The sequence below is a fragment of the Pararge aegeria genome, chromosome 26 (assembly GCF_905163445.1).
Source record: "Pararge aegeria chromosome 26, ilParAegt1.1, whole genome shotgun sequence".
In the NCBI taxonomy this organism is placed as follows: Eukaryota; Metazoa; Arthropoda; class Insecta; order Lepidoptera; family Nymphalidae; genus Pararge; species Pararge aegeria.
The window spans coordinates 7,181,185-7,208,648 of NC_053205.1; the positions used below are offsets into that span (position 1 = coordinate 7,181,185).

At 37.8% G+C, this 27,464-nt stretch overlaps 1 protein-coding gene across 1 annotated transcript in view; it reads right to left on the reverse strand.

Moving 5' to 3' along the window:
• LOC120635097 (putative U5 small nuclear ribonucleoprotein 200 kDa helicase) overlaps window positions 1-27,464 on the reverse strand; it is a 64,682-nt gene that overhangs the window by 6,711 nt on the left and 30,507 nt on the right. The window contains exons 21-39 of the mRNA XM_039906014.1: window positions 25,655-25,790; window positions 25,129-25,360; window positions 23,304-23,481; window positions 22,323-22,429; window positions 19,759-19,983; window positions 18,274-18,455; window positions 17,201-17,381; window positions 16,268-16,477; window positions 13,932-14,032; window positions 13,393-13,523; window positions 12,617-12,756; window positions 11,096-11,332; window positions 8,829-9,010; window positions 7,433-7,604; window positions 6,643-6,803; window positions 4,854-5,005; window positions 4,046-4,178; window positions 2,192-2,339; window positions 111-287 (exon numbers count right to left, since the gene is read on the reverse strand). Coding sequence (XP_039761948.1) covers window positions 111-287; window positions 2,192-2,339; window positions 4,046-4,178; window positions 4,854-5,005; window positions 6,643-6,803; window positions 7,433-7,604; window positions 8,829-9,010; window positions 11,096-11,332; window positions 12,617-12,756; window positions 13,393-13,523; window positions 13,932-14,032; window positions 16,268-16,477; window positions 17,201-17,381; window positions 18,274-18,455; window positions 19,759-19,983; window positions 22,323-22,429; window positions 23,304-23,481; window positions 25,129-25,360; window positions 25,655-25,790 — 3,185 coding nt within the window. The remainder of the gene's footprint in view (window positions 1-110; window positions 288-2,191; window positions 2,340-4,045; window positions 4,179-4,853; window positions 5,006-6,642; window positions 6,804-7,432; window positions 7,605-8,828; window positions 9,011-11,095; window positions 11,333-12,616; window positions 12,757-13,392; window positions 13,524-13,931; window positions 14,033-16,267; window positions 16,478-17,200; window positions 17,382-18,273; window positions 18,456-19,758; window positions 19,984-22,322; window positions 22,430-23,303; window positions 23,482-25,128; window positions 25,361-25,654; window positions 25,791-27,464) is intronic.

Consider the following 27,464-nt stretch of genomic DNA (forward strand, 5'->3'; position numbering starts at 1 on the left):
TTAAATATGGTGGCGTCTGAGGATAAAATAAAATAGAATATAAAAGACAAAGGGCGTGCAAGCATCCTCACATTAAAACCAAAATTAAGAGTTACCCCCAAGTTGTTTACCTTATCGGAGCACCGCTGCACCAGGTCCGGTGTGAAGTGAGGCAGTTGCCGCAAGTAGGAATCCTTGGCCCACATAGCCTGTGTGACCATCTGAGCCAGCTCCATAGCAGCCACAGCTGGGGATAGCCAACCACTGCTGGAGACCACGTCCACGCAAGCTTGGATGAGGCGAATAGCCTGTAAATAAGAAAAGCATTCACATAAAGTTTAGGCAACAAAGTGAACTATTTATTTATTTATTTATTTAAACATCTTTATTGCGTAATAAAGGAGAAATTACAAATATAGTTAAACAAAAAATTAAAAGCAAAAGGCGACCTTATCACTAAAAGTGATCTCTGCCAGGTAACCTTACCGATAGTACACAACAAAACATGAGAGACGGGAAATCGCAATTAAAATAAACAATACATAAATTTACACACTTAAGTACATACTACTAATCACTAATATACTAATAATATATATACTACTAATAACTATGTAATTAAACAAAGACAGAAAATGGAGGGGGATAAAAAAATAAAACTATATATCTATATATATATATGTAACGAATACAAAAAGATAATAATAAAAAAAAAAGTTTAACGTATTTGATAACTAAAAATATTAATCTAAGGTCTTAATAGTTAAGATAGTTATAGTAGGTAACCGTTTGTAGACTCTGCACAATGTAGAAGTTACATAAAAAAAAAAAAAAAAAACCAAAATGGTATCCACGTAGCATATTTGAGTAACCGACCTAGAACAGTCAGGAAAAAAGGAAGGAACACATTATTATAAAAAAAAAAAAAAAAAGTTTAGGGGAGAAGAGAAAAGATTTTGTGCCTTCTTTTATCATCGTCATCGTCATCATATCAACCGATTGACGTCTACTGATGGACATAAGTTGATCTTTTGAAGGGAGTTCCAAAATCCCAAATAAAGAAGGCACTATTTGGGATTATTTCAGTCTTAATGCAATTATATTATAATTATTATTTTAGACGGCCGATTGGCGCAGTGGGCAGCGAACCTACTTTCTGAGTCCAAGGCCGTGGGTTTGATTCCCACAACTGGACAATATTTGTGTGATGAACATGAATGTTTTTCAGTGTCTGGGTGTTTTTCTATATATTATAAGTATTTATGTATATTATTCTTTAAAAAAGTATTCATCAGTCATCTTAGTACCCATAACACAAGCTGCGCTTAGTTTGGGGCTAGATGGCGATGTGTGTATTGTCGTAGTATATTTATTTATTATAATTGCATAATCAATTTATATTTCAACAGTGGGCTTGTCAAATGATCTCTTGGAAAGAAGAAAAACAATATTTTTGAGGTTACAAACAATTCCTTGATTAAAAAAACTCAAAGCTGGAAGCATGATCTTTCTTCTGAAGAATATACTGCCAGCATGTTGTTCTACAGAACACAAAAACCTGAAATCTTCAATTAGACTCACATTTCCGGACAAAAGAATATTCCGTATAGAAATTCATATATGGTTCTTTATTCAAAAGTCCTCTCTGAGGAGCCGTTTACAATTCTTGCTTCTATTTCCAACTCCTGGCAACCCTAACTGAAACTTGATGAAGCGCTTGTAGATTGGAGAGTCGTATGTAAGTAAGATGGAAAAGTTTGTATATTTAATTTATTATCTTTATTTATTTTTGTAATCTAAGTTTGTTATTTAATTATTATTTTGTGTACACCCTAACCCTTCTTCTTAACTTCAAGTACTCAATTTGACTTGGTAGGTTGCCTGGTAGAGATCGCTTTTAAGCGATAAGGCCGCCTATTGTACCTTTTCTTCTTTATTTTAATAGTGTTTTTTTTTTTAATTCTTTGTATTTAGTGTACAATATAGTGTATTTGGTTGATTGATTATGTATGTGCTTATATTGAGGTTGAAAAAAACTTTATCGATTTATAATCTACGAAGTTCTTCACAACGCAAAAAAAAAAAATTATATTTGAGCTTATTTCTGCACAGGCTACTCTTTTTATCCTGGAAAAATGTACGCTTCCCGAGGAATAGATTTGTGTTTTTGAATAGATGTAGTTCTGTCTCCCTCCCACTCGTATCAGCTCACCTTGACTAGTACGAGAGCGGTGTCGGCCTGCAACTCAGCCGGTAACTGCATCCTCGACAGGTGCGCCTGTAACAGCACGTGCGCTTTGACGTGCGGCTCGTTGTACTTCACAGTGCCGCCGGAGGGGGTCGCCGGCTTGTGGGGGACTCTGGAAGGACGCGAAAATCGTTACCATCGTAGCGCGGGTATCCTGTCAAAATTTGAGGCTCAAAAAGTATAGGTTGTATGAACATGATTGTTTTTCAGTGTCTGGATGTTTATCTGTTACATTATAAGTTTTCATGTATATTTTTCATTTCAAATTTTCATCAGTCTTTTTAGTACCCCTTACTCGAGCTACGCTTACTTTTGTATTAGATGGCGATGTGTGTATTGCCTTAGAATATTTATATTGAACTACGAGGTGACTAAAGGAATGTAACAGAGAGCGAGCGGCAGCGTGCGCTGTGCTACTCAACAGTGTGCTACTGCTACTACTACTGCTACTGTGCATCTACTGCTGTCCAATAGGCGATTTTTTTTTGGCTGACCAAGCAATCGACTTGATGGTTAGTTTCTTTTTTTTTTTTATGTATATAATTTATATATTACGACAACGCACACATCGCCATCTAGCCCCAAAATAAGCGTAGCTTGTGTTATGGGTACTAAGAAAGCTGATAAATATTTTTATGAATAATATATAAATACCTATATATAATACATATATAAAAATGTTATGTTGGTTTGTGTACGCTTCAAAAACTCAAAAAGTTCTGCACCGATCGAGCTGAAATCCGTGAAGCCACAGCGAAGCGTAGCAGGGTACAGCTAGTAATACATAAATACTTATAATATACATAGAAAATCGAACCCACGGCCTTGGACTCAGAAAGCAGGGTCGCTGCCAACTGCGCCAATCGGCCGTCCCTGCCCATATTAAAGGCTATAGTGGAAACTATAGCCTATAATCAGGGCAATACTTCACACACCTGTCCTGCAACATGCCGCCCTAATTAAACCGGCAACCACGCCCTTCAGACCGGAACACAGCATTGCAACAATGCTGCTTAGCGGCAGAAGTAAGCATGGCGATAGTACTTTCCCGGACGCGCTCCGACAACTACTAGTGATATGTATTTGCTAAAAACGCACATAACTTAAAAAGGTTAGACGTGCGTGCTGGGTTACGAACTCGCCCCCCCGAAAATCAAGTCGAATCCTATACACTGGGCTATCACCGCTTTTCTATAATATAAGTAAATTTAAGATGCATATAAAAATATATTTCCAAGTGTAGGTATAATATTAGTATAGAATAATTGTTGATACTTCATACACTTTAGAGGTACATTATGTACTGTCTCTGAGACTTATCTGTGAAACCGAAACTCTAATAGTTTTTAAGTAAACCACTGTAATAGTTTTTACTGAAAGCAATCTGATACAGCCCTAACATCACATGTAAAATTAAAATCAGGTGACTCCTGTCACTTTATTAGGTACGCGTCGCGTGGCGTAGGTACTATGCGCGTGACGGTCTTATATCTTCAATAGGGTTGTCAAAAGTAAAAACTTCGAATGTTTTGAATTAGTTTGTATGAATTTTTACAATTTTTATTAGTGTTTTTACCTACATTTGGAGGAGTTATTAATTTTATAAATTTAAAACGTATGTAAATTTTTTTTTTAATGAGGATTTTAAATTTTTAAAATAGTTTGTATGGAAAAATAAATATGCCTTCTTTTGATTTAATATTTTTACAGGGTGATTCCGTATGAAATATACTTTTGCAAGCTTCAACAGTTTTTCTTAATTCCGTTACACGTTGTATAATATCAGTATAGATTAATTGTTGAAAGTTAGTTACTAACTTTGTAGCAAGTGCCTTGATGATGTTTTCCTCGCGGTGCCTGATGCATAGGTCGGTGTACTCCGCCGCCGAGGATATGATCTCCAGCAGACCGCGGATCTTGGTCTTCGACGTCAGCGAAAGACTGAACAGTTCTGTGAAAAAAAAATATAAATTCAATACTGCAATTACATACCGTCAGATATAGACGTAATTTCTCTTGCTTGAAATGTAAACGAGACATTGTGGTATTTTTTTGATTAGTATTTATGTATATTATTAATAAAAAGATTCATTCGTCATCTTAGTACCACAAGCTACACTTATATTGGGGCTAGGTGGCGATGTGTGTATTGTCGTATTATATTATTTATTTACTATACAACGTGTAAATGAAAACCGAAATAATACTTCACAGGATTTAGAGATACATTACGTAATATCTCTGAGACTTATCTGTTGAACCGATAATCTAAAAGTTTTTGAGTATATCACCGCCAATGTTTTTACTGAAAGAATTCAAATTCAGCCCTAACATCACATGCAAAATTAAAATTATGTAACTCCTGTCACTTTTTTAAGTTACGCGTCGCGTAGCGTAGGTTTTTTCCGCGTGTCGGTCTTTTATCTTCAATAGGGTTGTCATATGTAACAACTTAGAATGCTTTGAATTCGTTTGTAATGAAAAATAAATATGCTTATGTTGATTTAATATTTTACAGGGTGATTCCTTATGAAATATACTTATGCGTCCTTCAATATTATTTCGTAATTCTGTAACACGTTGTATATATTAAAACAAAAAAAACCTATTGAGTAACACCGCTCACCTATAGTAGTATAGTTGATGTAGTAGTAGGAGGCGATCATTCCAAGGTTGAGCGGTTGCACGTCCATCTCATCCTCGATGGCCATGCACTTGGACTGCTCCAGGTCTGATAGCGTCGTCTCCACCAGCTCTGACAGATGATCTGACAGGTGTCTGTGGACAAAAAAAAAAAAAAAAATAGCTTCAAGGTCACGCCGCCCTTTTATTTAACTAAGCAAGTCATCCCTGGTGGTAATGATTTGATTCTAAGATAGTGACGGACTTATCTGTTAGGGGTATATCTCAGTGGCGTGCATAGAGTGTATGCACAGTGTATTCAGATGCTATAAAAAGAAGAAAATCTTCATTACAAGTTACAAAAAAACTTAAGGATAGGCATTTTAAGAGTTATAAAAAGCCTACCCTTAAGTATTTATAACTCGTACTGGAGACGGCCGATTGGCGCAGTGGGCAGCGACCCTGCTCTCTGAACCAAGGCCGTGGGTTCGATTCCCACAGCTGGACAATGTTTGCGTGATGAACATGAATGTTTTTCAGTGTCTGGGTGTTTATCTATATATTTCATATAATTATTCATCAGTTATCTTAGTACCCATAACACAAGCTATGCTTACTTTGGGGCTAGATGGCGATGTGTGTATTGTAGTAGTATATTTATTTATTTATTATTTATTTATTATTATTTTTTATTGTTTACACATAGAAAGGCAGTTGACAAGGCCTAGAAAATTATTCAAAACAGTATACCCACACACCGGGCGTACAATTGGAAAACGTTTGTGTGATGAACATGATTGCGAAGCGACCCTGCTTTCTGAGTCCTAGGCCGTGGGTTCGATTCCCACAACTTCCCACCACTTTAAGTGGAATTAAATAAAAAATTATAACTAACTCTGAAACTGAAATTAATTTAGTAAAAAGACGCGATTTAAGAGATCTCTCTCTCTCTATGGTCGTTCCTTCATGACTGAAGATCGTGGTCCTGGTGAGATCTCAACTTCGCGTTGGTAAACTGTCTCCATCGACTTCTGTTGGACGCCATTTTTGCGATTTGATAGAAGCGGTCTGAATTTGATTTTTTCAGCTGGTCTGCCCATCTTGTTGGGGACCGGCCTCTAGGTCTTTTGCCTTCGGTGTTGCCAGTAACTATAATTTTTTCCAGGCTATCATTCCCCCGCCGCATTATGTGCCCGAAATAAGAAAGCAAACGTTGGTAACATATAGACGAAAGTCGAACACTAACTCCTAGCTGCGCCAGGATAGACACATTTGTGCGCTTGGCTGTCCAGGGTATTCTTAAGAGATCAAATGTTGTTATATAAAATAATACATAATTTAGTTGACTCCCCACTTCTTCTAAGTAATATCGATTTTGCATGTCGTAGGTTAAATGCAAGGCGTAAACCTCCCTTTGCTTGGGCCAGATTGAAGACAAGGTATTCGGCAAGTAACTTTTTATCTCGTGCGTGCAATGCTTTCAACAGCAAATATTGTGAGACGGATATTTTTCATGTCAAAATTGGCACTTTTAGGAAATTTATTATGGCAAAATAAGTATTATAAGCTTTAAAGTTTTTGTTTTAATTTATTTTTTTGTTTTTTTTTTGTATTATTTTCGCTTGGTAGGTACTTATTCCGAAGCAATTGTGGTTAATGTTATCGTATTATATGTATAACTAAGTTGTGGAAACTTCATTGGTTTATGTGATATAAAAATACGGCATTACTTTTGTGTGTAATAGTATTGTTTGTTTCCCTTGAAAAGCTAGCAAATAAATAAATAAACTCACCTATGCGTAACACCCTGTAGATTGTAGTAGTTGGGATTTTGCGTGAGCCGCCGGTACAGGAACGTCCAGGTCAGGTAGTCGACGGCGTCCTGTTTGTTCTCTATGGTCTTCGTCACTATCTCCGCGTTTATGTGGTCGTGCAGGCGGTGGTCCAAGTGACTCTGTTGTAGAGAATTGTCTATGAAAAGTTTGCTGCAAATAGGTGTTGGTGGTGATTTGTGTGCGTTTCTTAAGGTTTGCAATGGAGCAGCTACGCGTAGGAACCGGCAAGTAACAAAGCAGATGCAATATATAAAGGTGTGCACGCGTGTATGTGTGTTTGTGTATGTATGCGAGTTGTGTGTATATATGTGTGTTTGTGTGTGCCTATGTGTATAGGTTTGTGTGTGTGTAAGGGTGTGTGTGTGGGTATGTGTAAGCGAGTGTGTATGTGTGTGCGTGTGTATGTGTTTGTGCGCGTGTTTGTGGATGCGTATGAATGTGCGTGCTATTGTGTGTGTGTGTGTGTGTGTGTGTGTGTGTACGTGAGTGCGTGTGTATGTGTATGCGCATGTGTGTGTGTCTGCCATCTGATATCGTGATAAAATACGTATTGTTAAAGGCTTTATATACATGAGTATTTTTGTTCGCTACCTTAATGCATAAGGACGTATGCTCATAGTTATTTAGCAGCTGTTTGAAGAACTGTATATGCATTTGTGTGTATGTGTGTGAGTGTATGTGTGCGTACGCGTTTGTACGTGAACACACACGCGTGGTTGTACGTTTGAGTGCATGTTTGTAACATCACCTCTAGCGGAAGGCAGTCGTTGAGGAGCTTGGTGAAGAAGGTCTTGTGATGCGCGGCGCACATGAGCACACCGACCGCGTGTTCGTCCTCCAGCGGTCGGCACGCTCGCCCCAGCATCTGCAGTACTGTTGTGATCGGATACTGCTCGTAGCAATGGAGTTTGCCGTTGTAGCTGTGGAATGAGAGATGAGCTTTTGAAATCTAGCTGTCAAGTAACAGATGCTTTAGAAATCTAGCTTTCGATGACCTCATCCAAGGAGTTGCTATACCATCTTAGTGAGGGTTCGCAAAATAGTCCGACTAGGGCATGATTTTGGGAGGTCATCTTAGGCGCGAGTTTCCACAATGTGAACAACTGGTACTTGATTGCGAGGCGATACGCGAGAGTTTCCAAGAAGACCAAGGTTAAAAATGGTTCTAAAAATGGCTTGATTGCGACCACATTTTAGGCGTAAAAGTTTAAAAATGGCATGTTTGAGACTTATTGCGAGGTCATGTTAGGCGCTAGAGTATTTAAACATGGCGAGATTGCCAGTTGATCGCGGGCTCATTTTAGACGCAACAGTCTAACAATGGCACTTATATTAATCTGTCTTTGCATCGAGTGCGCCTTGGTGATAATAAGTAACCTTCCTAAAGAGATCTGGGTTTAACAATAGTTGCTAATTCTAAAATATATATAAACAAATAAATCAATATACTACGGCAATACACACATCACCATCTAGCCCCAAAATAAGCGTAGCTTGTGTTATAGGTACTAAGATGACTGATGCATAATTTTATGAATAATATACATACATACTTATAAAATACTAGTTGTACCCTGCCACGCTTCGCTGTGGCACATTTTTATGGAATGGTTGAGAAATGAGAAACAAAACCAAGAATACATTACATATGTCAGCGAGTGTTTCCTCGCTTTCGGCAGATGGCGCGGTCACTGGTACATCGATCGTTAAAAAAAACTGTAGCTACCCGGTCGCGGATATGCGACTGATGAAAAAAATAGATAAAAACAATCCTTGATCATGATAAAATTTCAGCTCGATCGGTGCCGAACTTTTTGAGTTTTTGAAGCGTACACAAACCAACATAACATTTTTATATATATAGACAGATAAACACCCAGACACTGTCTTTACAGAAACATTCTCCAATAGTGGGAATCGAACCCTAGATCTTGGACTAGCTGCCCACTGCGCCAATCGGCCGTTCAAATAGATTCCTAAACTTTTAAATATTGGTCTACATGATACAAATTGGGCTTTTCCAATTTTCTCTCTGCATGCCCTGTGACGTGCTGCTCCGTTTATAGACTATGGGTTTTCCACTTATTAGTCCGCAAATTATTACTATAAAAAAAGAAAGAAGAAAAAATCTTAAGGGTACTCACACGTGCGTGTCCGCGATGATGACGGTGTGGACGTGCGCCGCGAACGCAAACGCAAGCTCCGCTGCCACGACGCACAACTGCGCCGCACCCGACTCTAGCAACTGTTGCGCCGCACGCCGGTCTCCCGAGGAGACCCCCTCGTGGAGATAAGCCACGCCTGCCGCGAGCGTCTCACGTAACATCTGCGAGAGACAATCATCTGTTCATCATCTTCTAGAGACCGTTTAGGAAAGGAGGTAAGTTTTTATCCGTGACCTTGGATTATTTATTTATTTATAGAATATCCTTAGTATACTTACAGCTAGCCAAAACGTATACTAAGTCATTTACAAATATTAGTTCATTTGTCTGAATATAATTTAGGAACTTAGCTAAACTTATATTAAATATGTCAATTTGCAATCATATTATTAAAAAAACGAGAGCGCCGAAATGTTGGAGCATTTCGAGCATAGTGCGTACGTAACGAATCGAGTGAAAATAGTGGTAATCTTTCCCTGCAAGTTCGTACCGTTTTACTAGGCACTCGTACAGTTAACGAGCATTTTCAAAGTGTGTCTGGATTGTCAACCTTTTTATACATAGTATTATAGTCTAATCATTACCAGTCCATATAGGCGTGGCTAAGCAGGTAGATGATATAAAATAGAGAAAAACTCCAGTACGAGTTATGAATACTTAAGGGTAGGCTTCTTATAATTTGTACGACGCCCACCCTTAAGTTTTTGTAACTCATACCTACTGAATTTTTTTCTATTAAACAACGTGTAAATGAATACCGAAATAATACTTCACATGATATAGAGGTACATTATGTACTGTCTCTGAGACTCATCTGTGAAACCGAAAACCTAATAGTTTTTGAGTAAACCACTGCCTTATTTTTACCTGAAATAAATCGGATACAGCATTAACATCGTCACTTTATTAGTTACGCATCGCATAGCGTTGGTACTATGCGCGTGTCGGTATTTGATCTTCAATAGGGTTGTCATAAATAAACACTTACGAATGTTTTGAATTCGTGATTTTAATGGAGCACAATAAAGATGCATACGAGCAATTTGTGGTACATATTTTAAAGTCTTTAAGGCCTTTAAAGTTTGTACATAGTTGAATGGGCAGTTTTTATTCAGTCAATTAACAGGATTTTTTAGTGCACAAAAATATTTGACTAGATATATATACCTAATTACCTATACTGACATTATACTTAATATGCTTTTAAGTTTACCGTAATATTTGGACATCGATGTGAACGACAAAATATGCGTGAAACACAACATAGCATAACATCTAGAAGTGTTTAGTAACTACCATATTTTGAATTTGAAATTGAATTCGTTTGTATGGAAAAATAAATATGCTTCTTTCAATTTAATATTTTTACAGGGTGTGAAAGTTAATGAGAGATAAATTTAAAGATGTTAAAATAATGACAGTCTATAGCCAATACATATTTGAAAATTTAATGTATGTTCACAAAAATATATCAAAATTTAAAAGAAAATGTAAACTTGCAGTGCAGTACACTAGACTACACAAAATAAGCAATTCATTTAAACGATATTGTATACAAATTTACAATAAATTACCGGTTGATATCTTGGGGATGTCACTAAAAAAGTTCAAAGTTTGTATTAAGCGAAAGCTTATAGAGAAGTCCTATTATAGTATAAAGGATTACGTAAACGATGAAAAAGCTTTGGGATGAACAATTGCTCTAACCAGGTTGCTTCTTAAATATTTTCTAATGACAATGTGAGAGGTGATTAGAAAAAAAATCACCCGGCTAAGTATGTTGTGGGCCTCTCTTTTCTCTCCAAGGCGCGTTTGGAACCCTCTTAGCTTTAGTTTTAAGTTTACGATTGTAGTTATCGCCATCACTACTGTTGTTCATGTTCACATTTTGTACATAATCAACGCATCAAAAGTGCAATCTATGTGCCTATTTGAACAAAGAATAAATAAATAAATAAATAAATATACTACGACAATACACACACCGCCATCTAGTCCCAAAGTAAGCGTAGCTTGTGTTACGGGTACTAAGATAACTGATGAATATTTTTATGAATAATATACATAAATGCTTATAATATACATACACCCAGACACTGAAAAACATTCATGTTCTTCACACAAACATTTTCCAGTTGTGGGAATCGAACCCACGGCCTTGGACTCAGAAAGCAGGGTCGCTGCCCACTGCGCCAATCGGCCGTCGAAAGAAAAATTCGACATTGACTTTGACTTTAATGCCTTACCTTGTCCTGAATCTTCTTCAGGAACGGCTGCACCAGGTCGGGTCTGGCGTGCAGGAACTTCGTGGGGTTCCCGTGAGCGGCGGCTAAGGCAAGCAAGTCCGCCGCTAGAAGCCTAGCATGTCTCCTGGAAGGTACGAAGACCACTGCAGGTTTTGAGCCCGCGTGGCGAATGACGCTGTTGTAGATCGGCTTGGTCATTGCTGCTAAACGCGACGCTGCGTGTGAGATGTTGAAACCCTGGGAAGAAAGTAGTTTTTTTATTTCTACAGTGTACACACAAGCGATGTGTGTATTATCGTAGAGTATGAATGAATGAATACACATTTATTGTATATATGGGCGCAAATCGCCACCTGTCGGCAATAATTGGCGACTATTGATATTTACGTTTTAGTTTATCGTTAAAGTGAATATTTTATTATAAAAATATCTGAAATATATCAGATTTAAATTCAAATAGTTATTTGTAAACATGAAACCGCTACTTATTAGGGCCTGATATTTAATAGACACTGTTTTGACTGTTTGAATGTTTTAAAGATGTTTGATGTTCCATTTATTGTTAAACTACTTTATTTACTGCGAAAATGTTCAAATTAATATCTTATAGAATTAATATCATTATTCTGTATCAAACTTTATTATTTTATGCAATAAGTCTTTCTTTAATTCATTTTAAATCTGACCTGCAGCGCCATCTTTAGACTGACTAATGTTTGTTGCAATTAAATGAACAAATCTCTGTATTATATAAATGATTAATCATTTTAAGTAATTTAAATTGATTAAACATTTATTATAAATATTAAGGAATATTTTGCAGTACCTAATTTTATTTGTTTGTTTCAAAAGAAGTTGTATTTGCTATATCCGTTTTAGCCATTGTAAGGAAACTATAAAAGCGTTTAATTTATGTAAATCGTCTCTGTTCTATACTAGCAATTGTGCGAAAATAAACTACGTGATATTTTGTGAGTTATTTTATTATAATGGACACCGAGCGTGAAAACCCTGGCGTATCGCCGACATATACCACAGAGAAAATTCACAGAGACACATACAATAGCACAATAAGGTAGAACGTAGAATATGGCGACCTTATCGCTATATAGCGGTCTCTTCCAGGCAACCAAAGGCATACGAGTATTTAGTTATTTAAAAAAAAAACGCGTGTGTACATAAGTAGTACTTATGTACACGCGTTAGAAGTTATATTTCTTTGGCGTAGCAAGATAAAAATGTTTTCAAAAATTGTATCTTACGCGTTATTCTACGTTTGTAGAGGAAACGACACTAACAATAGAAAAAAAACGTATTGTTTCAATTATTGAAAGTTAACTCTCAAACCTTTTTTTAGAAAAGTTAAAATGATGAATATAGCTAACTTAATGGTGTCGGTTTTTTGTGACGGTTTGCGTGCGCATCGTAAAAATTTACTCTCACCATTTTTCACTAACGCGCCAAAAGAAGTATAACTTCAAAAAAAAGAAAAAATAAAGCTTGTATCGGTTTCAAATTTACCTGCACGTGCAGTTCGAGTGGTAGCGGCCGCACGCTCGGGTGGAAATTGAACGCGCAGTTCGCATTGCAGCCGAGCCACTGCCACACGTCGCGAGCGTCCGCCAGCGGTAGCGACAGCGCCACTATACGGATCGGTCGACCTTGGAAATAATTAAATAACATTATAAGTTATAGATGGCACTTTTGATGCGTACATTACATGTAAAATATAACATAGAAGTGAGTTGATGGCGATAACCACATTCGTAAACTTAAAACTAATGCTACAAGGGTTTCAAACGCGTCTGAGAAGAAGCCCACAACAAAGCCGGTTTTTTTTTGTTATGTATACAGGGGGTTTCGGGGGCGATAAATCGATCTAGCTAGGATTCACTTTTATTTGTGTTTTCCGGTAATAACCGATTTGGTGCATCGAAGTTGCACGGGTCAGCTAGTTTTTATAATCTATATAAAAATAATATATCTTTATATATATATTTCTTGTGTGCGTGTGTATGTCACTGAACTCCTCCTAAACGGCTGGACCGATTTGAATGATTTTTTTAGTATGCGTTTGGGTGGCATCCTGGATGGTTTAGATTCACAAATCAGCCCGACAGATGGCGCAGGGGTCCGCTAGTATATATATATATATTTATAATAAGTAAACAGTGATAAATATACTATGCCAACGATAAATAATGCTCCTTTACATTGTGTTTAAAAGAGTGCACCGATCGGCAGTGTCTAATATGTTCTGGCAGTGGGTTCCAAAGGTGTGTAGCGTGGAATCTTACCAATCTGAGAAGCAATGTACCGCATCCTCGAACAAACAACCTCCAAGACGGGACCTTCTTCCCCACCCAGCAGTTGTAGCGCGTCCACTATGAAAAGCGATACACTCTGCACGCTCTTGCGGACTTTCCACCTGTCAAACAAAGAAATCTCAGTTTTATTATCGTGTGCACGGACCTAAGTCAAGTGCACACCAAAAAAAAAAAATTATTTAATTACTCAATAATTAATTAAGTGAATTATTAAGGTTGTGGGTTTGTATGTGTGTAGGATTGTGTTTGTGGGAAATGTCATGTCTGTGTAGAAGGTTGTGGTTGGACATCAATTGTGATTGTTCGTGAGTTCACCAGTTCGATGTGTAGGCTCTTCACTACCCTGTAAGAATTTACGGACTATCCTGCAAGTGTTCAGGATTACAGCTTTCTGGAGAGATATGTAGGTGAGTTCCGGTAAATCGAGTAAGCTGAGTGACTGGTGAAGTTGTTTGGGAATGACACCTGTAGTGGATAATACTAAGGGAACTATGTTATCTATAACTAACCTTCTGGAAAGCACATCCCACTTCTCAGCTGTAGTGATGATAATCTGTCCTTTGTTGAGCAGTTTGTGATCTGTCGCAGTCTCGCCTGTTAACTGAACCACCTGGAAGACATATACAAATATTTACAGATGTGATGGCACATATTATGTGTTTTTTTTTATGTTATAGCATGTCTCTCTTAACACGTTGACTGCTGCCTAACATTAACAAATACGGTACACGAGTGCGGCAGGATTACACGCTAGGCGTGTTTTCAGCACTGGTGAAGCGTATTCGAAACAGGCGCTACGAGCATGCGGCCCCACACGCCTGGCGTGTTTAAACTTATCGCGACAGCTATGCGGCCTTTACGCAACAGGTGTGTTATTACATCACTCGTATTTTCTCATTTATTTATTGAACAACATGAAAACCCAACACTTGTCGCATTTGAATAGCAATTTGTATTTTTTTGTTGGATAAAATAGAATAAAACTTTAATGTAGTCAACACAGATTTTCTTTTTTTCAAAAATAATCATTTTCTAAAGAGCTTTAAATATAGTGGCTTTACATCTGGTAGGTACACTATTTTACTATATTCAAAATCGCGGCAACGTCAACCTGTGTGTAACTTGTGAATGTCATTTACGAATCATGATAAATAAATAAGTAAAAAAACAGTATTAAATACCTACTTACATACGAATGCGGATTGCCGACAAAGAAGCAAATTTTAAAATAATATGCATTTTAAATATAATAATCCTTCCATTAAATATACAGAACCATTGTTAAATTTACTTTTAAATTCGAAACAATAGTAACTCATTCCTGAGTAGTTTATTGGTACCGCTGGCCGCACCGATAACGTTTATTTAAGACGATAAGAAAAAATAAGGATGCGGATGCATCGTTTTGTAATTCTGTCGGTATAATGGAATGCAAACCGATATTTATAAAATAAATTATTGACGATACCGATACCAATGAAAATAGTACAGGCGAACTCAGGCGTACAAATATTAAAAAATATACAAATAGACGTCAAACTTATGTTGCGGATACCTTTATTGCAGAAAAACATTGTAGAGTATGCTAAAATATAGGACGACGATCCTATATCGATATCAATATCTATTTCGCGTCCCTATAAAATATTTTAAAACAATGCAATTATCTAGGTGGGTATTATTTAGTGATCGATGGTATTATACTATTGTTGCAAATATTTGGTCGAAAACATGTTTTTTATATGAACTTGTTAGTTATACGTGTGATGGTAGATTCTCTCGATGGCATGGGAATTATTAAGAAAAACACTCATGTATAATGATTAGATAACTCACAAAACAACGAATTTTAAGTAGGTATACTGTCTAATATATAATAAAACGTAATTGCGTTAACGTTTAACTAATATTTAATAAAACGTACTTGCGGTAACGTATAACACACTTGTTGCGTAAAGGCCGCTCTAACAGTATATTTAAACAACATAGCGTTTGTGTTTGCCGCACTCGCAGAACGCCGGAAAAACACGCCCAGCGTGTTCGGCCGCATCCTTGTAGGTACATTTATTTTAACACGCCTAGCGTGTTCGAGCCGCACACGCGTTACGTAGTTTTCAAACACAAACGTTGTGTTTTCAGCAGCCAACGTGTTAATCGTTTTTCTCTCATCCTAACTGACAATCTAGTTTTTTTGTTCGCAAGTTTTGGCAGTCTCTAAGTGGGTCTAAAGTATTACATTAATATGTTTTTTTGCATTTCTTGTTTAGTTTTAAAATAGTAATTGTAAATGTGTTCGCACAGTTTACCTACTCTGTCGACAGATGGCGTGATCACTCTCTGAGATCCGCGCTATCGTTCTGTTATTCCAAGAATATACATAAATCGACATGGGTACTCCATGTCGATTTATGTATTGTCAGTTCGACACCAGATGTTGTACAAGTATGTAATAAAGACAAGTATAGTAAGAAATCGTGTACCGTGTTTCCTTTATTGAAGAACGGCAGTTATTAGGTAGCCAGAATAAATAAATGGCTGGATGGATGAATGAATGAATGAATAAATTACCTCCAGGTTTTTTTTTTTAATGACATGATGTCAGAGACCTTCTTTATGCGACTTTTGCTCTGAATAAGTGCCAGCTCACGATGGTCGTGATATGGTTATGTTACATTGCTTTTATTTTTTTTTACTGCCTTTTAACTTTCCTTCTACTTTCTACTTATGCGTGAGTGGCGCGGCGCTGTCTTCAGTAGCCCTGAGTGCTTTGTGAAATATTACATTTATATGTTTATAATGTAAAATGATTAATTAAATTGAAATAAGTGTCAATTATAAATTTCACCTTCAGGTTGAACTTGGTGCCGAACTTGTGGTACCAGTCCGCGAACACGATGTCCGCGAGCGCGTCCTTGGGCAACAGGTAGACGGCGCGGCCGGCCGCGTTGCTCGCCAGCAGCCGTAGTAGCGCAAGCTCCGCCACCACCGACTTGCCGGAGCCCGACGGCGCGCCCACGAACACGTTGTCGTCCGAGTTGTACACCGCGTTGAACACCTGGCGGCACACCACGTGTTGGAATGTAGCTTCACAAAAATCTTTATTATCCCTACTAATATTATAAATGTCAATGTAAGTTTGTTTGTTACGCTTTCACGCCAAAACTGCTTAACCGATCCTCTTGAAACTTAGTACACATATTCTTGGAAGTGTTAGAAGTAATATAAAATACTTTTTATCTCGACATTAAGCTCGGTTCCTTTGGGAGAGGGGATGAAAGTGTTTGACGATTTTACACCATAACTCCGACAAATTATAACCGATTTAAATAATTATTTTTGTACTATAGAGGTTATAATATGTGTTTAATGTTGCCCAAACTTAGTGTAGATCTGATGAATGTGGTTGGAGATAGAGGTCGAACTCCTCAGCGGACAGCAGCAAACCCCTCATTTAAAGCTTCAGCGATACTGAATACTTTAATTTTTTTAGGAATACGACTATATTGAATGGCACATCAAAAAACAAAATCAAACGCAGACGAAGTCGCGGACAACAGCTAGTACCTATATACCATTATATAGGTAAGTAATGGGTTTTTAAATTTTAATTTTTTAAGTTACTATTATGCTTTATTTTATGGAATTACCGCTCCGACGATAGGACCTAGTGCGAGAACGTTGATCGCAAGTTAACAGCTGAGTGCCCATAATTATCTTTTCAGAGGACTAATCTTTTGTAAAAAATGCTGTATATAAGAGATGGCCTAGTTCAAGTCACCTGGGTCTGCACCGGGTTGAACTGGGGGAAGGTGTCCGCGTACAACTCCTCGAATTTGGAGTTCCGCAGCGCTGATATCGGCAGGGGCTGAAGATCTAGCAGTTCCGTCGGCGGAAGGTTCTTCTCCGGCAAGATGAGGTGACGGAACGAGACCGGCAGCTGTGTCTCAGCAGCTATCCACCTGGAAATAACAGTGAATTTATAAGCATTTAACATACTCAGTTTGGAAATAATGAATTTATAGTATTTATTAACATACTCAGTTTGTAAATAATGAATTTATAGTATTTAACATACTCAGTTTGGAAATAATGAATTTATAGCATTTAACGTTTATAGAATTTAATTGATTGCTTTTTAATTAAATTTTAATTTAATTTGCATAGAAACACAGCGATTGAATGAATACGTTGTTACTAGTGTGCGCGAGCACACTAGGAAGTTCTGCTGTGTAATGATATAATCGTGTGCGTGCTTACACAATATTTAGCTCCTATGTGTGCCAGTTTTACTGGTTTCCAGTAAAGGAATTTCGCTTGCGTGCAAATCTTAAAAGCACTGCTTACGGAAGACTCTGTATATTATAAGTATTTATGTGTATTATATTCATAAAAAAGAAAGTCATCAGCTATCCTAGTTAGTACCCGTAACACAAGCTACGCTTACTTTGGGGCTAGATGGCGATGTATGTACTGTTGTAGTATATTTGTTTATTTATTTATTTATTTATGTGTTTTATTTTGTCTTTGAACACAAATTACACGAATTTTGCTAATTTTTTTTTTTACTCTAATTATTCTAAAATTGCATATTTTTATGTGTTAATTGCAAACATTATTATATTTGCACGTCAGCTAATGGTAATACACTGTGACTTCGTAATTGATATTTAAATGACATCTATGTAAACGTGTTTATTATGCAAATAAAGATCTATCAATTTATCTGTAAAGGGATCGGTTTTCTTTCAGTATAAAGTAAATAAGCCTGTGAAGTATTATTTCGGTTTTCATTTACACGTTGTTTATTATAACTTTCTAGAATATTCTAGAAGGATCCTATGTGTGGCTCACCTGTCTGAGACTACCCTCAAGAAGTACTGTGGGGGTAGAGGCTCGAAAACAGGCACGAACAGCTTCACGTGATGCTCGTCGCGGCAGTACTTCTGTTTGAGCAGGAAGTACTCGTGATGAAGGATGACTTCGGAGTCCACGTCTTCCACCAGGATCCAGAACGCTTCCGACTGGCCGTGGATCTGAGGAAGGAAAACAGTGTATAGCTCACAATGATACATAAGTCTGCCTATTGGAATTGTATTTTTATGAGACAGAGAAAGAGAGAGATGGAGAGAGGAATAGAGGGAGATAGAGAGAGATGGAGAGAGGGAGAGAGAGAGAGAGAGAGAGACAGACAGAGAGCGAGGGAGTGGGTGAGAGAGCCCGCGCTATTCAAATACAGTATTAATAGTAATTCATTCAAAGGTAATTGTATGAATAAGTGCATATTGAATAAACACACTTTTATTGTACACCACATAAACATACAGATTTTTTTAAATAATTTAAAACAACGTACACAATTTGGCGGCCTTATCGCACTTTATTAAGAGATTATTATTTATATTTTTATTATGTATAGATTTAAGGTTTTGGCATGGATGAAGCGGTCGGAAACAAGTCTGTGATCACGCAGGGTCCCCCTGAAAACCGGCTTCGCGCTGAGGCGGAACCCTATTTGTCCACAAGCTTGCTGTTCGTATTTTTGTTACTTTTATTTTTATAAGCAATTATGTAGGCAAATAAAACAATTCTTTATTTCTTTCTTTCTTTCAATAAGTTCAAAGTTTATATAAAACGTTAGCTTATATAAAATATCTTATTACAATATAAAGGATTCCATAACATGAATGATAAAAAGTCTTCGGTATGTTGCTTACTACTTAAAAGCTATAGCTGAATATGAATTCGACTGTGAGATGGTGATAACAAAAAAAAACCCAGCTAAGTTTGCTGTGGGCTCTTAGACTAGGGCGCGTATGGAACCCTCCTAACCTAACACGAATTTTAACATATAACATGTATAAGTGCCTGTGGGTGGGATACTTGAATAAAATATTTTTGAATTTGAATTTATATTTGATGACCGACTGACGACGTGGGCAGCGACCCTGCTTTCTGAATCCAAGGCTGTGGGTTAGATTCCCACAGCTGGAAAATGTTTGTGTGATGAAGAATGGTTTCCAGTGTCTGGGTATTTTTCTGTATATTACAAGTATTTATGTATATCTTATGTATATATTTCTTTTATGCGTGTGTATGTCACTGAACTCTTCCTAGACGGCTGGACCGATTTGAATGAATTTTTTGGTATACGTTTGGGTGGCACCCTGGATGGTTTATATTCACAAATTAGCCCGACAGATGGCGCTGGGCTCCGCTAGTTATTTATAAAAATATTCATCAGTCATCACAAAAAACGCTTAATTTGGGGCTAGATGGCGATGTGTGTCTTAGTATATTTATCTATTTGTTATTATTTATTTATAGTGTCTCCTTTACCTTATCATCCCATTGGAAGTCCGGCGTGATAGTCAGCTCAACGCGTAGCGTGGATCGGGTGACAGGTTGTATGTGCGTGCTCAACTCCAACTTGGGGAACTGGTGGACGTATTTGTGGATCATTTTGCCCAATTTCGGTGCTCGGACCAGCTCGCCGATCTCGTTCGGCCCCAGTTCGTACAGTTTCTCCCACGGGAAGTTCTTCTTCTCTAACTTTTTTACCACCTGCGGGTGAAGAGAACATGGTCTAACTAATGCAGGTAAGTCAGTATAGCGTTTGGTAGTGGTAAAGCTTTTTGTGACAGAGCGCGTCCGGGGAAGTACTATCACCATGTTTATTTCTGCCGCTAAGCAGCATTGTTGCATTTCTAATGCTAAGTTAGTATAGCATTTAGTAATAGTAAATTTTTGTGACAGAGCTCGTCCGGGGAAGTACTATCGCCATGCTTATTTCTGCCGCTAAGCAGCATTGTTGCATTTCTAATGCTAAGTCAGTATAGCATTTAGTAATAGTAAATTTTTGTGACAGAGGTCGTCCGGGGAAGTACCATCGCCATGCTTATTTCTGCCGCTAAGCAGCATTGTTGCATTTCTAATGCTAAGTTAGTATAGCATTTAGTAATAGTAAATTTTTGTGACAGAGCTCGTCCGAGGAAGTACTATCGCCATGCTTAATTCTGCCGCTAAGCAGCATTGTTGCATTTCTAATGCTAAGTTAGTATAGCATTTAGTAATAGTAGATTTTTGTGACAGAGCTCGTCCGGGGAAGTACTATCGCCATGCTTAATTCTGCCGCTAAGCAGCATTGTTGCATTTCTAATGCTAAGTTAGTATAGCATTAATTAGAAATAGTAAATTTTTGTGACAGTGCTCGTCCGGGTAAGTACTATCACCATGTTTATTTCTGCTGCTAAGCAGCATTGTTGCATTTCTAATGCTAAGTTAGTATAGCATTAATTAGAAATAGTAAATTTTTGTGACAGTGCTCGTCCGGGTAAGTACTATCGCCATGCTTATTTCTGCCGCTTGGCAGCATTGTTGCATTTCTGTGTTCCGGACTGAAGGACGTGGTTGCCGGTGTAATTACAGGCACATGAGACTTTAAACCTACTCCTCAAATTGATGGGCACAGGGCGGCATGTTGCAAGACGTGCTCCTTGCATGCCCTCGGCTCGGTCCGTCGATTATGACTATAAAAAAAATTACCTGTATAGGCTCGCATTCTCACATTCATTGGTCACGTATCAAGAAGAGACAATGACTCCACTTAACGTCATGAGATTAGCCATTCAAATAAAGGATGCAGTAGCTGTCCCCTTACATTAATGTATAACTAGCTGACCCGTGCAACTTCGTCTGCACCAAATCGGTTATTACCGGAAAACACAAATAAAATGTCATTTACTAAAAATGAATCATAGCTAGATCGATTTATCGCCCCCGAAACCCTGTATACTTAATTACTAAATTTCATGAAAATCGTTGGAGCCGAGATTCCAATTATATATATACAAGAATTTCTCGTTTAAAGATATAAGATATACAACGTGTAACAGAATTATGAAATAATATTGAAGGATACATAAGAATATCTCATAAAGAATCTCCGTGTAAAAAGATTAAATAAAAAGAAGCATATTTTTTTTTCCTTACAACGTGTTTACTTATGACAACCCTATGAAGATAAAAGACCGACACGCGCATAGTCCCTACGCTACGCGACGCGTACCTAATAAAGTGACAGGAGTCACATGATTTTAATTTTGCATGTGATGTTAGGGCTGCTTCCGATTTGTTTCAGTTAAAACTATGGCAGCGGTTTACTCAAAACAATTAGGTTATCCGTATTACAGATAATTTTCGGACACAGTACACAATTCATAATTTCGGTTCATTTACATGTTGAATGTCAACCTTCAATTTCAGCACAATTCATAATGTTACACCCAGTTTTGGCGCATCCATCTTTTTTGAAATCAATAATTTTGTGAATTTTAAAACATAAGTAAAACATAGGGAAACCGATTTTATTGGGGATACTCAAAATTAAAAAAAACTTACGGAACTTACGGAATAAAAACATTGCTCTATGAGGTAGTTTTTTAGCTTCTACGCGATATCGGAACACTAAATCGCTTAGCGGTACTTCTTTGTCGGTGACTGTATCTATGTACCATTTTTGGTCGGAAATAAATAGGTATTAGGAATATTAAGCTTAATTCGCTATAGTCCGCGAAAAGCAGGAGATCTGTATGGTGTAATTTATAACTTCTTCAATCCTTATACTCCACACCAAACAGATCCTCGGCAATGTACCCTCTACGCACGTTTCCGGAGCATCCTCAGGAGATGTTGACTTTACAATGAATAATTATTTGTTAAGTGAAAAATTAGCCAAATGTGTCGCCTTTTTTACATTTCTTACCTTTACCTAAAGGCCTTAAAAGGTAAAGGTAAAGGCCTTATCTATCTAAGCCCGGTCGGTCTTTTATCCACCTCATTAGTGCCTCTAAATATATCCAATAAGAAATAAATAGGCTTCTTTTTTTTAAAAAAAATCCTACCTCTTCCGGCATCTTCTTGAACTGTCTGAGGGGCGACATCGACTGCCACATGCGGCGATCTACCATCTTGCAGAGCGCCAAAGTTTTGTCAACTAGTTGCGCCCAACCTGTGGATCAAATTCTGTCTATAATTGTCCATACTTCTAAACCTCTACCGAACTTTGTTTGTACCGAATGTGCTACCAAACTTCTGGACCGATTTAAACCATTTTCTAACCGATAGAAAGCTAAATTTGACGGTCAATTGACGCAGTTTGCAGCGACCCTGCCTTCTGATTGAAAGACCGTGTATACTTTGTATATAATATACAAAATTATGGTCCATGTTACATCGTGATAATTTAAATAATAGCATATTGTGCAACAAGTGCGACAAGTTGTCGATTGACAGTTGCCAAGTTGGTAATCGACAACGTCGCACTAGTCGCACATACTATTTTGTATTACAAATGCGGCGATATATGTGGGCACAAACCGGGGTCTTTACAAGCAAATAACAAGTTTGAAAAGAAGAAAAAAATATATTTTGAACAATAAATAAAAATTAATTAATATTAATAAACAAAAATTAATTTTTTGAATTTTTAAAAAAGGGCGAAGCCTTCTCAGACCAGAAATAATAGCTGAAAAATTAAGCATTCAAAAAGTATCAATTAAATTAAACTAATTAATTATTAAATTAAACTGTCAACGCGTCAACCTCAATTCAGTTTTAATATGTCGATTGTGTTTTTTTTTGTTATTATTTTATTTATTTTAGCAAATAACAGTTTTATTTATGAAAAATCTCACGCGTAATTTTAAAATATTCATGTTTATCGCACAAACATTTTCCAGTTGTGGGAATTGAACCCACGGCCTTTGACTCAAAAAGCAGGGCCCACTGCGCCAATCGACCGCCTATACGTAGTAATAGTATGACTATAAATTTTATCACGTTTGAAGAAAAGTAAAACTTCTCAAAAATTGTATAGCCCTTACCTCTATGTAGAACGATCTCGAAGATAGCCCTCAACAGCCTACAAGCTGACTGGGTCACATAAACCATGTCAGCCATAAGGGCGAACCCTTCCAGTTTCAATTGAGATATGTAAGCTTGAAGTAGGACATTGATTTTCGCCGATGGTTCTTCTATGCTCTCCTTTATTGGTATGGGTACCTACAGAACAGAAATTATCGGTTAAAGACAGCTTCCACTCGCGCAGAGGTGTACCACAAGAAATAATAGCTGATAATGGCCCTCAATTTATTTGAAATCGTGGAAGAAGAAGAAGAAACACTTTATTACACTATACATGAAAAGAAACAGTAAGGAGTATACAGTACACAATGTAGACATGCAAAGGCGGCCTTATTGCTGCAAGCAATATCAATCGTATCAGTCGTAACATGTAGTTTAGTTTGTTATATTTTTATATAAATATATATAATTTTTTATTGCCACACCAACCCGTTCCTTATTACAACAACTTTCGCCAAAGGTTGTCTGGGAGAGATCGCTATAGCGAAAAAAATGCCTTTGCACACTTAAACTAGATTTTATTATTTTTAAAATTTTATCTATTGTATTTTATCTTTTGTTTTTGTGTGTGCGATAAAGAATTCTTAAGTGATGGATGTAGTCCTTTTAAAGTGACTTGAATGCTTCTTGATCGTCTATCCTACTTTTATTAATCAACTAGCTGATACCCGCGTTCCTCACGGGTTTTTACAAATCCCGTGGAAACCACTTGTTTCACTGGGATATAAGTAATAGTAATTATACTTCTTCTAATAGTCTAAGCTACTCTACCTGGCTAACACCCCCCCCCTTGAAATTTCGCAAATAAAGGTATGAACTACTTAAAAAATGTAACGCCAAGAAACAGGCAGACAGAAAGACAGACAGACAAAAAAGGAAAAAAAATACTGTTTTGGCTTCAGTATAAATTGCAGAGGTCCCTCTAACAAAAAAAATTTACATAACGGCCGCCAATCATTTTCCCTCTTCTGATTTTTATAGGTTTAATTCATCTTTATACTTCATCATATCAACCAGTGGCGTGGACAGGGGTTTTTACCCGAGTATGCTTAAAGAAGGTAGGTGCCATAAAATGGAAAAATCCTTCGCATTTATGAGTCATACAAAAATTTTAGGGTATGCAGTGCTTTTGTGCATGTATGAAGTGCACGCCACTGATATCAAACCCGTGTCATGTTAACCCGTGTCGTGTCACGTTATTCTTCAATCTTAAAGGTAAAATAAAGAATAACGGCAAAATTGTAAAGATTCAAGTATATTTGAAACTATGTAATAGTATGAAATACAAGGCGTAGGTCTACGCCAGTCTAAGCTCGACTGTATTTCGGTACCGCACTCTCCTTTTGTGGTAGGCCAGCATCAAGTTCCAGGCAGTCAGAGGTTTCAGTGCTGTGCCAGCCGCAGATGTAAGTATGTCTGCTAACAGGTAGTCTAAAGGCAAGGCAACTTCTTATCCTTCCGTAGTTGCCAGCATGGGAATGTTAAGAGAATTATTTCAATAAGTACAGCGGTTAACAGTTTGAGTTTGAAAAAGTCACGTCTCATCACAGCTGGTCATGTCACTGTCACCACTGACATAAGAGAAACGTTCCGAAATACGTAAAGATGTACCCGAACATTTAAATAAAAGCATAATATTTATTATAATTTAAAAGAATGCAAAGGCATGTTACAGTCAGCCCACTACAGGGCACGGGTCTCCTCCCACAAAGAATAAGGCCACCACGCTAGCCTAGTGCGACTTATAACTTAGAAAAGTAAGAGTTGCATGCATAAACATCTTACCCTCTCCATCAATTTGTGCAATTCCAATTTCTCCTCGTCCCTCACAGCGATGTGTTTGAACTCCGACGAGAGGGAGAAAACTCTGAACAGCTCTATTTCCGCCAGAGTCGGCTTCAACAGTTGGTTGTAGCTCTGCATAGTTTCGTAGGTGCAGTAGAAGTGCGAGGCGATACGACCCAGCTCGGTCGCTTGGAAGTGGCCGGATTTGCGTTCGTATTTTATCAGTCCAGCCCTGCGAAAGAAATAAAAATTTTTGTGAGAACCAAGACCGAAGTTATGACAAATGGTCCTGAAACCCCAATTTGTGTGGAAGACGATAAAATAGAATATGTCAAAGATTACACATTTCTGCACGGCTAGCATGGGCAGAAGACATTATATATAAATTATATAGTGTAATTGGTGTTAACCGCACTAACTGAATAAAAAAAAAAAAAAAAAACAAATAAATAAAAAAAATCCCCGGGAAAGGATAAAAATTTGTAGTCATTAATTATTTGTTTTTTGTGTACAGAAAGCAACTCACTTGTCCAACAAGCTCGCGGCTGTGTGGATCAGATCGGCTCGATGTAGCTCCAGTAAATTATCGTCTTTCAGTTTCTCCGGAGACACGCCGTACAACGCAGGTTGGCGAAGCATTCTTATGTACAAGTAGGTGTAACCTGAAAAAGAGTTAATTGCCATCTTAAGAATAGAATAGAACATAAAAAGTTTATTGCAACACAACACAATGGGAAAACAGTAATAGTACTTAGTGCCAGGGTGCAAAGACGGCCTTATCACTAAAAGTGGTCTTTTAAAGGCAACCTGAGCGTGCGAAGCCGATAAAAAGGTGGAAAGTGGAGGATGCATAAAGTATGTTACAAAAAAAAAAACTTACATGAACATACATACTATATTTACATACTAACTACGAAAATAACGGTATAAATGTATTTATACTAGAATAGATATTTCTAATATATGTTTTACATAATACCCAACTTAATAGATAAGTAATAACTTTTTACGCGATGTTTAAATATAAACAACACAATAGGAAAGACACAAGGAAAACTGTAATAGTACTTAGTCATCATCATCATCATCACATCAACCGATAGACGTCCACTGCTGGACATAGGTCTTTTGTAGGGAGTTCCAAGTTCCACGATTCTGAGCCGCTTGGATCCAACGGCTACCTGCGACGCGCTTAATGTCGTCTGTCCACCTCGTTGGGGGTCGACCAACGCTGCGCTTACCAGTACGGGGCTGCCATTCCAGCACCTTGGGACCCCAACGCCCATCCTTTCTCCGAACTATGTGCCCGGCCCATTGCCACTTAAGCTTCGCGACTCGTTGAGCTATGTCGGTAACTTTGGTTTTTCTACGAATCTCCACATTTCTGATTCGATCGCGTAGAGATACTCCGAGCATAGCTCTCTCCATCGCCCGCTGAGTGACTCTAAGCCTTCTTATGAGGCCCATAGTTAACGACCATGTTTCAGAGCCATAGGTCATCACTGGCAACACGCACTGTTCGAAGACTTTCGTCTTCAGGCACTGAGGGATTTCTGACGAAAAGATGGCACGGAGTTTCCCGAACGCTGCCCATCCGAGTTGGATTCGGCGGTTCACCTCCTTCTCGAAATTGGACCTACCTAACTGGATCGTGTGTCCTAGGTATACGTATTCGTCAACAATTTCGAGTGCAGTGTTCTCAACGATTACTGGTTGAAGCGGAACATGAGCATTAGACATAATTTTCGTCTTGCTCATGTTCATTCGTAGGCCAACCTGTTGAGAAGCTCTGCTGAGGCCATCGAGCATCGTATTTAGGTCTCCCAGAGTCTCTGCCATTATGACTACATCGTCGGCAAACCGAAGTTGAGTGATGTACTCGCCGTTAATGTTGATGCCAAGTCCGTTCCATTCCAGAAGCTTAAAGACGTCCTCCAACGCAGCGGTAAATAGTTTCGGGGAGATAACATCTCCCTGTCGCACGCCTCGCTGCAATTGGATTGGTCTCGTAGTCTGATCCTGTATACGAACTGACATAGTGGCGTTTTTGTACAAACACTGCAACACTTGGATATACCGGTAGTCAATTCGGCATCTCTGCAGTGACCTAAACACAGCCCAAGTTTCCACCGAATCAAAGGCTTTAGTGCCAGGGTGCAAAGGCGGCCTTATCACTAAAAGTGATCTTTTAAATGCAACCTGAGCGTGCGAAGCCGATGAATAGGTGGAAAGTGGATGGTGCATAAAGTATGTTACAAAAAAAACTTTCATGAACCATACTATATTTACATAATAACTATAAAAATACCGGTATTAATGTATTTATACTAGAATAG